We start from the raw sequence: 13572 nt of genomic DNA on the forward strand, positions 1-13572 counted from the left end.
CCGTTTTCCCGTTCTCCGATACCAGTGCCGCGAGGAGGGGTATGGGTTTGTGTCCCACTCCTGACACCAGTGTTGCGGATTCGCGCGCCCGCCGGCGTGCGAGCGGCCATGTAACTTGAATCGCGGCACGTCGCCCACCGGACGGACAATCCCGTCATGACCCTCTCAGACTAACGCCGGGAACTAGTCACGGGTGGGCCTTTCAGCCTCACCACGATCATGCCAATCGGCCCCCCGCGTGGGATAGGGTTGCTCGCCAAATTCGACCTACCTAAGTACCCACACGGAGGGTAGACCGGGCGATCGCACCTCGCCGCAGGTCGACTTCAGACACGGGCCACTTTAAGCGACCCGTTCCGTACTATCGGGATAACCGAGCGGTGTTATCGTCAACCTCGACGGTTCGATTAATTATTGGGCGTATTTAGCCCACGACCAACCCTTTACGTGAAGTAAGATGGAGATTCAATGAGAGAAAAGACGAAGCGAAACGGGAAAAACAGTTCAACATAAAGCACATTTATTCCGCGGCAAACGGAAAGCACACATATACAATTATGCACCAAAAGCAAATGTAAAAGTAACTAAAGAAACACAACAATTCTGCACAAAAAGCAAATGCAACAAAAGAAAAACACACTGCAGATCTACTACCGACTACCGAGCACACGGCAACACTTATACAGTTTTACTTCACAGACGGCGCCGACAACACATATACTCAAAGCAAAAGAAAAAGGGACCACCCTCAACTACAAGGGGGCAGACGGGCCTGGGGCCGAGACCGCGTCGAGCCTTCCCGTCTGGTGATGAGCCGCAAAATGGCGGCGGCGCCCCGACTCCGCGGGCCTCGCTGGCACTGCCTGGAATGGGGTGGGAACGGGGGGGGGGCCCCCTTCTCACACTATCTCAGCGCGGGGGAAACAGGGAGGGGTTGTTGATGCTCGGGGGAAAGAGGATATCTGGATGGCTTGGGTCCCGCGACGAGCGACTCCACTGCGACCTCGATCGCGTTACCGGCCTCCCCTCTCCGCAGCTCCCCGACTCTGACACGAGCGCCGACCTCCACAAAGATTCTTGGCTTCTCCAGCCTCTCCGGACTCCGACAGACACTCTCTCGACTGCTTTCGCCACCGCCATAACTCTCCAACTCTTTCCTCTTCTCAACTCTGTCCAACTGCTAACTCTTCCCAACTGCCTCGACTCAACTCTCTGACTCTTCCCAACTGCCTCCAACTGCGTCCAACTGCTAACTCTTCCCAACTGCCCCCGATTCGCTTCGCGCTCGGTGCTTTATAGTCCGACAGGAGAAATCATATGCAGATTTTTGGATCAGGAACGGCTCGGGGGCGGAGCCACGCTCCCCTTTGGACAGAGGAAAAGTGGGCGTGAATCATTCTTGATCCGATTTCTCGGAAAGGCTGGTGTTTTTGCACCCGCTGCTCAGTGCGCGCCCTGTACGAGTCCAGTATCGGTGCCCACAAGCGGCGCGGGAATGGCGGTGATGCGATGGTTGCGAGGGCGAGATGTGACGGTAAAGGTCGTGGCTGTTGGCGTTGTTGTTGTTGTTGTTGTTGTTGTGAAGCGGCGTTGCGGTTGGTTGTTGTGTGATGGCTGTTGAGACGTGGTTGGTGGTGGTTGTGGTGGTAGTAATGGCGGTTGGTCCAAAAGAAAGATAGTAAAAGAAAAACGGCTATCTAAAAGGGTCGCAGCCCGAATGAATGACATTTATTCCCTCTAAACAACGGGTTTGGGCTAACTACACATATACTTAGAGATATCTCACCTACGGGACCTGAATGGTGGTTTGCGAATTTCGTCAACCACAACAATATTCACGTGAAACTTGGTACATGGCTTTATTGTGATAAGTTACAGAAAAAGTTTGAGTTTGAGGGTGTTTCATAAATTTTTGAGAGTTATGCCCTTTTTATACCTAGAAAATATAACATTATACACTAGCCAAAACCCTGTCACAGACGGATTCCGTTCCATGAGCCAAATATGACAACTAGTGGCGGCTCTTGTAAGAGCCAGATCCCAGTCGATGTACTCCATGGCCTTATCTAATGAGGCCTACAAAACGTCCTTGTGCACGACATTTTTGGTGTACACTACTCCTTGTGAAGAAGTCCCCTAATTTGTGTGCCACTATGTGCGATGCACTTTTACAGGTACGAAGTTTCTTTCACTCCAGGTCACAGTACCGAGAAAAACGTGACGTGACCGCTAGGAGGAGTACAAAATTGGTCCTTCAGTATTAATATATAGATAGTTCAGTGTTCAGCTGCCATGACTCCACCCCACTGCTTTACACCTATTGCCTGGACAGCTAGCCTGACTCCACCCCAATAAAATCATGTGTTGCTATTGCAAGAATCAGCACAGATCATCAGGCCTTTGGCCTGGGTGATAGTCCATCATATATATCATCATAGATAGATATCTATGATGATATATCAGGTGATAGATATCATCCTGGGTGATAGGTGATAGCAACTGGAATGATCCCAGGTGTACAACCACGATTTATTATATACAAGCAAATACCACCCATCGCTTCACTGATGGGGAGGGAGAAAAAGAGAGGGAAGAGAGGGAGGGAGGGAGGGAGGGGGAGCGAGGAGGGTTTGGGGATCGAGGAGGAGTGGGGGAAAGGAAGACTGTGAGGCGAGAGGAAGGGAAGGTGGAGACGCACGGTGGAGCGTTAATTACCACCCGGACGCGTCCAGAGACGAACACCGCTCGGACACGTCCAGAGCCGAGCTGGCTGGAGACAAACACTGCTTGGACATGTCCGGAGACAAACACCATCCAGACATAACCACCGTCCGGATATGTCCAGAAAAAGAGGAGGTGAGAGATGTGTGGGAGGAGGGTGCTGCACTGTATTGGGAGAGCGTAGAGCAAGGGTGGGGCAGAGGCAGAGGCAGAGGCGGAGGCAGAGAGGCAGAGGCGGAGGCAGAGAGGCAGAGGCGGAGGCAGAGAGGCAGAGAGGCAGAGAGGCAGAGAGGCAGAGAGGCAGAGAGGCAGAGAGGCAGAGAGAGAGGGAGAGGGAGAGAGAGGGAGAGAGAGGGAGAGAGAGGGGGAGAGAGGGAGAGAGGGAGAGAGGGAGAGAGGGAGAGAGGGAGAGAGATATAGATATAGATATATATGCTTTATGAACAACACACACACACACACACACACACACACACACACACACACACACACACACACACACACACACACACACACACACACACACACACACACACACACACACACACACACACACACACACACACACACACACACACACACACACACACACACTCTCTGACATATGTATTAGTGTAAGCCATGTGCATGTTTTTGCTTCATGTATGTACATCAGGTTATTTTTAATACCAGTACGTGCCCGTAAAAAAAAAAATAATAATAATAATAAAAGAATAAACCACACAGGCCGTTTCTTCGCTCTCACGTGCCCGTACGTGCGTGACCCGGAAGTTCGATATTATTCGCAATTTATTTTTAATACCCAATTATTCAATTAGCGCCAACGTATTTTACCTTTTCGCAATGTCGTGGCAAGGAAAAACAAAAAGAGAAGAGAGAGAAAAAATTTACTTCCTGGTTTGGAGCATACCAGCACTCTGATGTTCCCGAAATTTATACATCGTCTAATATGAAAACGATCATAACTTGGGCCATTGTGTTTATCTATAAATGCGCATAAGAAATCGAGAAATTATTATAATACACGAAGTCATCACTCTCCGGAAGCCCGTACGTGTAACCCGTAATGGGGAACGTGGCTGAGGTTCTCTTCCCCGTCGGCCACGCCCACGCAACAACGTGTCTTCCCATTGGTTTGGGAAATAAATGGCCATAACTTGGGAAGCACTTGTCCGATTAATATCAAACCTTGAAAAGGCACATCCTCAGGTCCCCAGCAATATACCTGGCAAGTTTCAATTAGATCGGACCAGAGGTTGTCGAGAAATAGTGGTCACACACACACACACACACACACACACACACACACACACACACACACACACACACACACACATACACACATACACACATACACACATACACACATACACACATACACACATACACACATACACACATACACACATACACACATACACACATACACACATACACACATACACACATACACACATACACACACATACACACATTGCTGGAATTATAGATAGATGAAATAGGCAAAGCCTCGAAACGAATGAAACATGGTGGGTTGGAGAGGATCTTCTTCCTCATTTTGGTTCCGGTATCGGCTTGAGCGTGCATTAAACACAAATGAATTTTTATCTCCCGTATATTCATTGGGATCAGTAGGGAACATATTGCAAAGCAATTCTCACTCTTGTTGCTGTTGAGAATGTCGCCTCTAAGCCTCCAGGCATTGTGGCTCACTGTCCTACCTTTTGAGCAGTACTTCAGGGCTGACAGGATTGCCAAGCCGTAAAGGTGCACACACTGACCTCTAAGCTGTCTAGCTTGGGCTTGAATCTCCACCCAGCTATAAACTGGCATCCTGGTGTTTCACAGGTGGGGTGATTCATCAATGTGTGTGCCGTCCCTCAGACAGACGTTAAATGGGAATCCCATCTGCCGGCGTTAGTTGGTAGACGTTAAAGATCCCATTTGGTCATTTGCGAAGAGTAGGCGAGCTATCGCCAGCACCGTGGACAAATTTCAAATTCCTGCCTTAACCAGCAGAAGGCACTGTATCAGCGGCACAGCCACGCCCTCAGCCAATGATGCTACCCTGCAGCCTTGTGCTGCATACAAACAAAGAAGAAGCAGTACTTCATTCTGGAGCAGAATAGTGTGTTGCAGGCATGTGATGGACAATAAGATGTCAGCTTTACTAATGTGGTGCAACATTGTGTGCAGACAGTCTGAAAGCCACTCGGCTGGCACATGGGACCTGTGGAAACCTCAACGTAACTATCTACGAAACCTTGGTACCAATATCCAAAATACCTTGGTCTACACTCAGCTATGGAGAGGAAGTCTCACTGTGATTGCTGGTATGCACTTTTATTATTTCGCACTGTTTGAAATGTATACTGTAAGAATACCAGCAATGTAACTGGCAGCAAATATGATTGCTGTTTATACTATGACCTGAGATGTTTTGAAATTTCTTTTGATAACGAAGAGAAAAATAGAAAAGCCATGAAAATGTAATCAAATCAAGATCCTCTCTGTGTTTGCAGGCCGCTTTGGCTCCGGCATCCAATCGTACTTCTCTTTCCTGAGATTCTTGATTTTTCTCAACCTGCTAGTCTTCTTGCTGTGCTTCTGTTTCATCTTGGTGCCAACCATCATCTGGCAACACTTGGGAAACTTGACACAAATTCAAGCACCTCCTAGTGGGTACTTGTACCATGTACTGCAAAGTCACCTTTAGGGTCGTTTCTGTGTAAGCCGGACTTGGCCCAGATGGCTCTTGTCATATCAACCAAAATGTGTGGCTGCTTGTGACTTTCCTGCCTCTGTAATGGAGGAAAATACTTCAACCACATGTTAGTCCATGATTGTGTCGACAATCATTTTGGGAGGGTGTGGAGGGGTTGGTTTAAGAAGGCTGTATGCCAAACTGTCAGTGGACCAATTGATCCACTGTCTCCATGGATAAAGTGACTTTTTGTGTTTTCTGCCACTGATGTACAGACATGACAGATTGTCTGGCGTACGATCCCTTACAAAGAGGTCTGGTCCAATTCTACGAATACATCCTGGATGTGCTCTCTGGCACCGTAGGTTAAACTCCTAAAATCACTTTGTGCTGTCAATCACCTTCACCACCATGTTTCAATGACAGTGCCTATAGAAAGTCTAAACCACCAAATAAAATTCTCACCTTTTGTTGCCTTATCGCCTGGAATTAAATTTCATTAAATCAGACTTTTCCCACCTTTTATTTACACATCGTAACCCACAACTTCCATGTGAAAAACGAATTCTACATATTTCAGAAAATTATTTAAAAATGCAAAATTAGACTATCTTGGTTGGAGCCTGGTGTTGGCGCAGTGGTTAGGGCAGCGGCTTGGGATCCAAAAGGTCCTGAGTTCAAGCCCCGTTGGGCCACTGAATTAATACACCAGGGGGTTGACTCAGCCTGTCATCCTTCCGAGGTCGGCGAAATGAGTACAGTATACTGGGCCGGTGTATACCCCGGTTAAAATAGGTGTACCATATCCCTGCCTCGTAAGAGGCGACCAGGGTTGCGTCAGGAAGGGCATCCGGCGTAAAACATGTGCCAAATCACTATGCGGATCATCTGTATGATCCGCTGTGGCGACCCCTAACGGGAGCAGCCGAAAGAAGAAGAAGACTATCTTGGTTGGATAAATGTCCACCCCTCTCATAATAGCAATTGTAAACTCGAAGGACACTCGGTAGAGCACATACCTCCTCCACGTAACGCCTGATTCACGAGAACATATCGGGTCCAATAATTTTTTGAAATATAATGCTATATATTGTTGCGAATTCGTGCCCGCCGGCGTGCGATCGGCCACGTGATTCGAATCGCGGCACGTCACCCACTGGACGGACAATTCAGTCGTGACCCTGTGGGAACTATCGCCCGGAGCCAGTCACGGGTGGGCCTTTCGACCTCACCACAATCGTGCCAATCGGCCACCCGCGTAGGATAGGGTTGTTCGCCAAACTCGACCTACCTAAGTACCCACGCGGATGGTAAACCGGGTGATCGTACCTCGCCGCAGGTTGACTCCGGACACGAGCCGCTTGGGCGGCCCGTTCCGTACTATCGGGATAACCGAGCGGTGTTATCGTCGGCCTCGACGGTTCAGATTAATTACCGGGCGTATTAAGCCCACTACGAACCCTTTACGTGGAGCAAGATGGAGATTCAAACAAAGGAAAGGACGCAGCGAAACAGGGAACAATTCAACATAATGCACATTTATTACCTAGCCCACGAAAAGCACACATATACAGTTAAACAGTCAGAATGCACATATATCAAATTAAAACAAAAACAACAATGCAGAGCTATGACCGAATACGCGAACACACGGCAACACTTGTACAGTTTTACTTCACAGACGGCGCCGACACACATTTACTCAAAAGCAAAGGAAAGAAGCCACCCTCATAGGCAAAGGGGCAGACGGGCCTGTAGGCCAATATTTGCGTGGGACCTGCAGGAGCGGCCAGGTCCGCGAGACCGGGGGGGGGTCCTACCCACATCCTCGTGACGAGCCGCAAATGTGGCTGCCCGGCTGTGCCCCGACTTCGTGCTCCTTCGCGGGTTTCGTTGGCACCGCTTGGAGTGGGGTGGGAACGGGGCCCCCTTTTTGCACTATCTCGGCGCGGGGGAAAGGGGGAAATTGTTGATGCCCTGGGGGAGGAGAATGGCTGGCTGGCTTGGGTCCCGCGACGAGCGATCCCACCGCGACCTCGTCGCCGACCGCCGTCTTCCCTGCCTCGGACCCGAGTTCCTTGGCCTCCTCCCGCAATTCTCCTCAGCCGACTGCAGAAACCACCTCGACGCCTTCGCCTCCCGACTCCACTCCGCTCTCCAACCCGACTTGACTGCCAAAACTCTCTGCCACGATTCGCCTTGCGCTCGGCGCTTTATAGGCCGGCAGGAGAACCCATATGCAAATTTCCGGATCAGGATGAGCTCGGGGGCGGAGCCACGCTCGCCGATTGGACGGAGGAAAAGGGGCGTGAATCTCCCCTGATCCTAGAATTTGCATATCTCGATTCCACACAGACGCGCCTAGAGGCGGGGCCAAGCCGCCCCGCGCTTGCTGATTGGACCGATCAAAAGTGGGCGTGTAGCATTCCTGATCCGAGTTTTCCCTCGGAAAGGCCGCTATTTGCACTCGCGGCTCGGTGCGTTTCGCTGAACGAGCCCAGGACAGCCCGACGCTCAGTGTTCACAGGTGGTGCGGGAATGGCTGTAGAAGGAGAGAGGTGAGGGTGGTGGAGGGTTTTTGGTGGTGGTTTGATGGTTATGGCGGTTGATTCAAAATAAAGATAGAACAGAAAAACGCCTAACTCAAAGCATCGCAGCCCGAATGAATCACATAAATTCCCTCTAAACAACGGGTTTGGGGCTAACTACACATGTACTTAGAGTTATCTCACCTACGGGCCCTGAATGGTGGTTTGCAAATTTCCACAGCCGTAACAATATTATCGTTTTTGGCCTTATCTCTCAATGGTGAAGAATCACTTTTATAATTAAATAATTCTCGTATCCAAATCCGATTCAGATCTTTACCAAAATCTAAACAGTTCGTCCTTGTCACACACTGAACCTGTCCATAAAATTTCATCTGGATCCATCCACAACTTTTTGAGATATCCTGCACACAAACAAACAAATGAAATTGCTCGTTGAGCAAGGAATTGTCAGAATAACTTTGTCATATCTCCGTGATCTCTGAAAAAACAAAAACCTAGAAATAAATTTGGTCCTTATAAGTCGATAGTGCGACTGTTTAATGAGTTATAGCACTTAGTTTGGTCATGATCATAACTTGGAAGTCAATCGGACTTGAAATGGCGTTTTTATCGCAGTTTGAAAGTTTTGACCCCGACCCCCCTGACATTCGACCCCCGACCGCTAAGAAGGGTGTTGGTGTGACACCCCAATGAGACATATGGTTGGATGCAGTATTGGAAGATGCACATTTTGGATTTGGTTTGAAGTCGATACGACCATTTTAGCGGACGTTATTGCGAAAATAAGAATTTCGTTTTTTTGGTGACCTTGACCTTGACTTTTGACCGAGATTCACCAAAAACGACAAATGTCAAGTCGGACCATGGCCGACGTCTCTACCCAGGTGGTCATGATCGCTGAGATGGTGTGGCTGCTACAGGGTAAACAAACGCACAAACAAACAGACACAGAATGACACACACAACCGACCAACATAATTGCCGAAATCCGAAGGATTCCGGAAATTAACAAGAACACATCATGCAGAGCACGATACTTGCAAAATCCATAAAACAAATTTGACTTCAAAAATAGTTGGTGGTTGGAGTCAATGACCAAATATGCAACTCCTCTTCAAATTTCAAGTCAATCGGATGAAAATTGAAATTTTAGAAATTTTGCCTATGTGAACCTCAAAAATAATGATGGTTTACTTCAATCACCTGATCTTCAATGACCTCACCACAAATTTCAAGTCAATCGGATGAAAATTGAAATTTTAGAAATTTGGCCAATGTGAACCTCAAAAATAATTGATGGTTTACTTCAATGACCTGATCTGAAAATCCTCCACAAATTTCAAGTCAATCGGATGACCTCAAAAATAATTGGTTGAATTCAGTGACCTGAAATATAAATCCTCTTCAAATTTCAAATGCATCAGATGAAAATTGAGGATTTTAGAAATACCACCTTTGTTGTTGACCTTTTGGTCAATGTTGACCTCAAAAATAATTAGCTAGTTGAATTCAGTGACCTGTAATATAAATCCTCCTCAAATTTCATGTCAATCGGATGAAAATTTAAGATTTTAGAAATCTCACCTGTCATTGACCTTTGGCCTTTTGTTGTTGACCTTTTGACCTCAAACAATAGGCTTCTTCCTTATGACAAACTCTACCATGTGGTGAAGTTTTGTGAAGATCGGTTTGAAATTGTGACCTGTAGGCGACATAGTCAGACAGACAGACAGACAGACAAAATAACAAAATTGACTGACCAATATACTTGAAAAATCTTTGATTTTGCAAGTAACAAATAGACAGAAATGGGTAAAAACACAACCTCCTTCACCTCCAGTAGTAGAGGTAATTAGTTCAGGTGTAACCAATCACCTTCAAAATCACATACCAAGTTAATTGGCCTCACCTGTGTTAAATTGTCATCATTCTGATTATATCAGGATAAAATCAGTTGTTACTGTAGGTGTCCTCTGCTGATTCGTGCATTTCACAGCAAAGACTCAACCTTGAGCACCAAGGAGCTTTCAAAAGACCTCCAGGATAAAGTTGTGGAAAGGCACTGATCTGGAGATGGGTATAAAAATACTTCAAAGGATTTGAATATCCCTTGGAGCACAGTCAAGACAATCATTAAGAAGTGGAAGGCATATGGTACCACCAAGACCCTGCCGAGATCAGGCCATCCCTCCAAACTGTATGAGCAAGCAAGGAGGAGACTGATCAGAGAGGTCACCAAGAGGCCAATGGCAACTTTGAAAGAGCTACATGCCTTTATGGCAAAGACTGGTCACTGTGTGCATGTGACAATAATATCCCAAGTCTTCCACAAGTCTGACCTGTACGGTAAAGTGGCAAGAAGGAAGCCATTACTCAAAAAAGCCCACCTTGAGTCCCATTTGAGGCATGAAGAAAAACATTCTGGAAATGCTGAAGCCGTGTGGCAAAGGGTTTTGTGGTCTGATGAAACCAAGGTGGAACTTTTTGGCCAAAATGCAAAACGTTACATTTGGCGGAAACCCAACACAGCACATCACCCAAAGAACACCATCCCTACTGTGAAGCGTAGTGGTGGCAGCATCACGTTATGGGGACGTTTCTCATGAACATGAACTGGGGCACTTTTCAGGATAGAAGGGAAAATGAATGGAGCGAAATGGAGAAAAATCCACAAAGAAAACCTGCTGCCCTCTGCAAGAAAGCTGAAATTGGGATGGAAGTTCACCTTTCAGCATGACAACGACCCGAAACACACAGCCAAAGCGACACTGGAGTAGCTAAGGAACAACAACACAAACGTCCTTGAGTGGCCCAGTCAGAGCCCCGACCTAAATCCAATCCAAAATCTGTGGCATGACTTGAAGATTGCTGTCCATCAATGTTGCCCATGAAACTTGACTGAGCTTGAAGAGTTTTGTTCAGAAGAATGGGGAAATATTACTCAATCAAGGTGTACAAAGTTGGTCGAGACCTATCCCAACAGACCCACAGCTGTAATTGCTGTTAAATGTGCTTCCACCAAGTATTAACTCAGGGGGGTGGATACTTATCGAACCAAGATATTCTAGTTTTGTATTTTTAATTAATTTTCTGAAATTTGAAGAATTTGTTTTTCACTTGGAAGTTGTGGGTTGTGATGTGTCAATAAAAGTAGAAAAAGTCTGATTTTAATACAATTTAATTCCATGCCATAAGGCAACAAAAGGTGAAAAATTTCAAAGGGGGTGTAGACTTTGTATAGGCACTGTATATACCCTCATCATAATCATTTATACTCTCACCCTGTCCATCACAGCACCTGTGGACCATCACTACAATGTGCATAGCATGTTTTATCCCATGTCATTTAACACGCATGCTATATTTTTCACTCGTGCTCGAAACATGTAGTTAGGATGTTCTTTGTGTTTTTGTGAAGTGCACGCTGTGTTTTATTGACCGTGCTTCATGTTACACATATGCCAAGGGTGTCCTTGAGTACACTTACCTCTTCTACGGATACTACAATCTTGGGGTGGAGCAAGCAGTGAGAGAAAAAACATCTTATCAACTACCTTTGGCATACCTGCTGTGCATGCTGTTCTGCCAATTGTTCTGTCTGATCTTCGTAATCCGAAAGTAAGGAACACAGGTACAGGTGCAAACGTACCTTTTCTTACACTTCAGTAATCGGCATATGCTCGGTTTCAGACTTGGATGCTTAACATCCTTGGCTGCATCTTCTTGATCTGAATGTTTTGAACTAAAAATTTTTTTTAACTTCAACAATGCATTGTCCTTGTATGTGGGAAAAGCACATTTGAAATGCTCGAACCTTTTCTCATCTTGAATTGCTTGTTGGTTATCTCCGTCACCAAAGGTGGACGGAGGCTATGTTTTCATCACTGTCTTTGTTTGTCTGTCTGTCTGTCTGTCTGTCTGTCTGTGAGCAGTATATCTCAAAAAGTTATGGACGGATTCAGATGAAACTTGGTGGACAGGTTGGGTGTGTGACAAGGACGAAGTGAATAGATTTTGGTTTGGATCGAAATCCAGATTCGGATATGAGAATGTTTCAAAATGTTTTTTTTGAATGATTCTTCACCATTGAGAGATGGTGCCAAAATGTTATATCGCAGGATATCTCAAAAAGTTGTGGATGAGTTTTGACAAAATTAGGTGCATGAGTTCGGTAGGTGACAAGAACAAGCCGATTAGATATTGGCCAGATTAAATCTTGATGCAGATTTGGCCTATCAGTGGGATACAAAAAGGAAACTGTTCCGCCTGGCATACGTCTACGCTCTACCAAGTGCTGTTCTTGTTTGATTTGCAACTAAATAATTAAACTTAACTATTCTCCTATCAAGTAACCATTAACTTTGATGGATATGAATTGTAGAATGGAGAAGTAAGCTTAATTGTGAAGCCTTGTGTCCATCTGCGTTGACGGACAGTAACAACTATGGAAGCGAACAAACGAAACATTGATTGAGGTATGCAAACCACCATGTGAAGCAAGGAGAAGCCAGCATTTTGGACATGAACCCTTCATCGGGACCATTGAATATATATATATATATATATATATATATATATATATATATATATATATATATATATATATATATATATATCCCTGTGTCGTAAGAGGCGACCAGGGTTGCGTCAGGAAGGGCATCCGGCGTAAAACATGTGCCAAATCACTATGCGGATCATACGGATGATCCGCTGTGGCGACCCCTTACGGGAGCAGCCGAAAGAAGAAGAAGAAGAAGATATATATATATATATATATATATATATATATATATATATATATATATATATATATATATATATATATATATATATATATATATATCTTGATACCATCCATCTAATAAATGAAGAAGAAAGTTTGTTTGATTGTTCATTTCTGCATTTGGACCCTGAACGAACCAGTGCAACTAAAACTTTGCGTGTCCTCTTTCATCCAGAGGAATGTCAAGGGCTATGTTTGGATTCAAAATAAAAAAAAAGAGAAAAAATATAAATATATTAAAATCAGATAACTGGCGTTCAGGCTTCAAGTGGGTATTGTGCTAATTCACTGCCTGCGTCCCCCCCCCAGGAGCAATCGAGTAATATTTATTGTGAAGATCGAATGTTGAAGTTGCAGTGATTTGTTGTCAACAACACAAATTTAATTATCATAGTGTTTACACGTGCACGTGTTATTAAAAAGCATTGCCTCACACAGGTTTATTATATCACTTCCGTATTCAGGTCTCGAGTGAGTATGTTCTTGTACACAGCCTGGCATTTTCCCACAAGCAATTGAGTAATATGCTTTTTGAAGAGCATATGTTGAGCTTGTAGTGATTTGTTGTATTTAAAAAAATAGAATTAATAAAAAGAAGGGAAAGCGGTCCAAGCGCATTTTGCATTTTTTATTTATTTATTTTATTTTATTTTTGTATGCATTGTCAAACCTCGTATGAGAGCTAAAAACAATGCCCAAGATTGGTAATTAATATGAAACCATAAGGCCAACATTCCCCAATGCAGGACATATTTAAATACATATTTAATTGAATTATGCTGGGTACTGCAGCAAGTTGAATGTAAATTTCA

At 45.2% G+C, this 13572-nt stretch overlaps 1 protein-coding gene across 6 annotated transcripts in view; it reads left to right on the forward strand.

Annotated features, from left to right (window-relative positions):
* The window catches only part of LOC147012019 (transmembrane channel-like protein 7), a 59680-nt gene that overhangs the window by 12678 nt on the left and 33430 nt on the right, over window positions 1–13572 (forward strand). For 5 of the 6 annotated variants that reach the window (XM_085856573.1, XM_085856568.1, XM_085856570.1 and 2 more), the window contains exons 2-5: window positions 4918–5054; window positions 5244–5399; window positions 5701–5786; window positions 11444–11595. In XM_085856573.1, coding sequence (XP_085712699.1) covers window positions 4918–5054; window positions 5244–5399; window positions 5701–5786; window positions 11444–11595 — 531 coding nt within the window. The remainder of the gene's footprint in view (window positions 1–4917; window positions 5055–5243; window positions 5400–5700; window positions 5787–11443; window positions 11596–13572) is intronic. The other variant, XM_085856574.1, reaches the window with a different exon arrangement.

Source organism: Eptatretus burgeri, chromosome 15 (genome assembly GCF_056783735.1).
Source record: "Eptatretus burgeri isolate ZD-2024b chromosome 15, Ebu_testis_v1, whole genome shotgun sequence".
In the NCBI taxonomy this organism is placed as follows: Eukaryota; Metazoa; Chordata; class Myxini; order Myxiniformes; family Myxinidae; genus Eptatretus; species Eptatretus burgeri.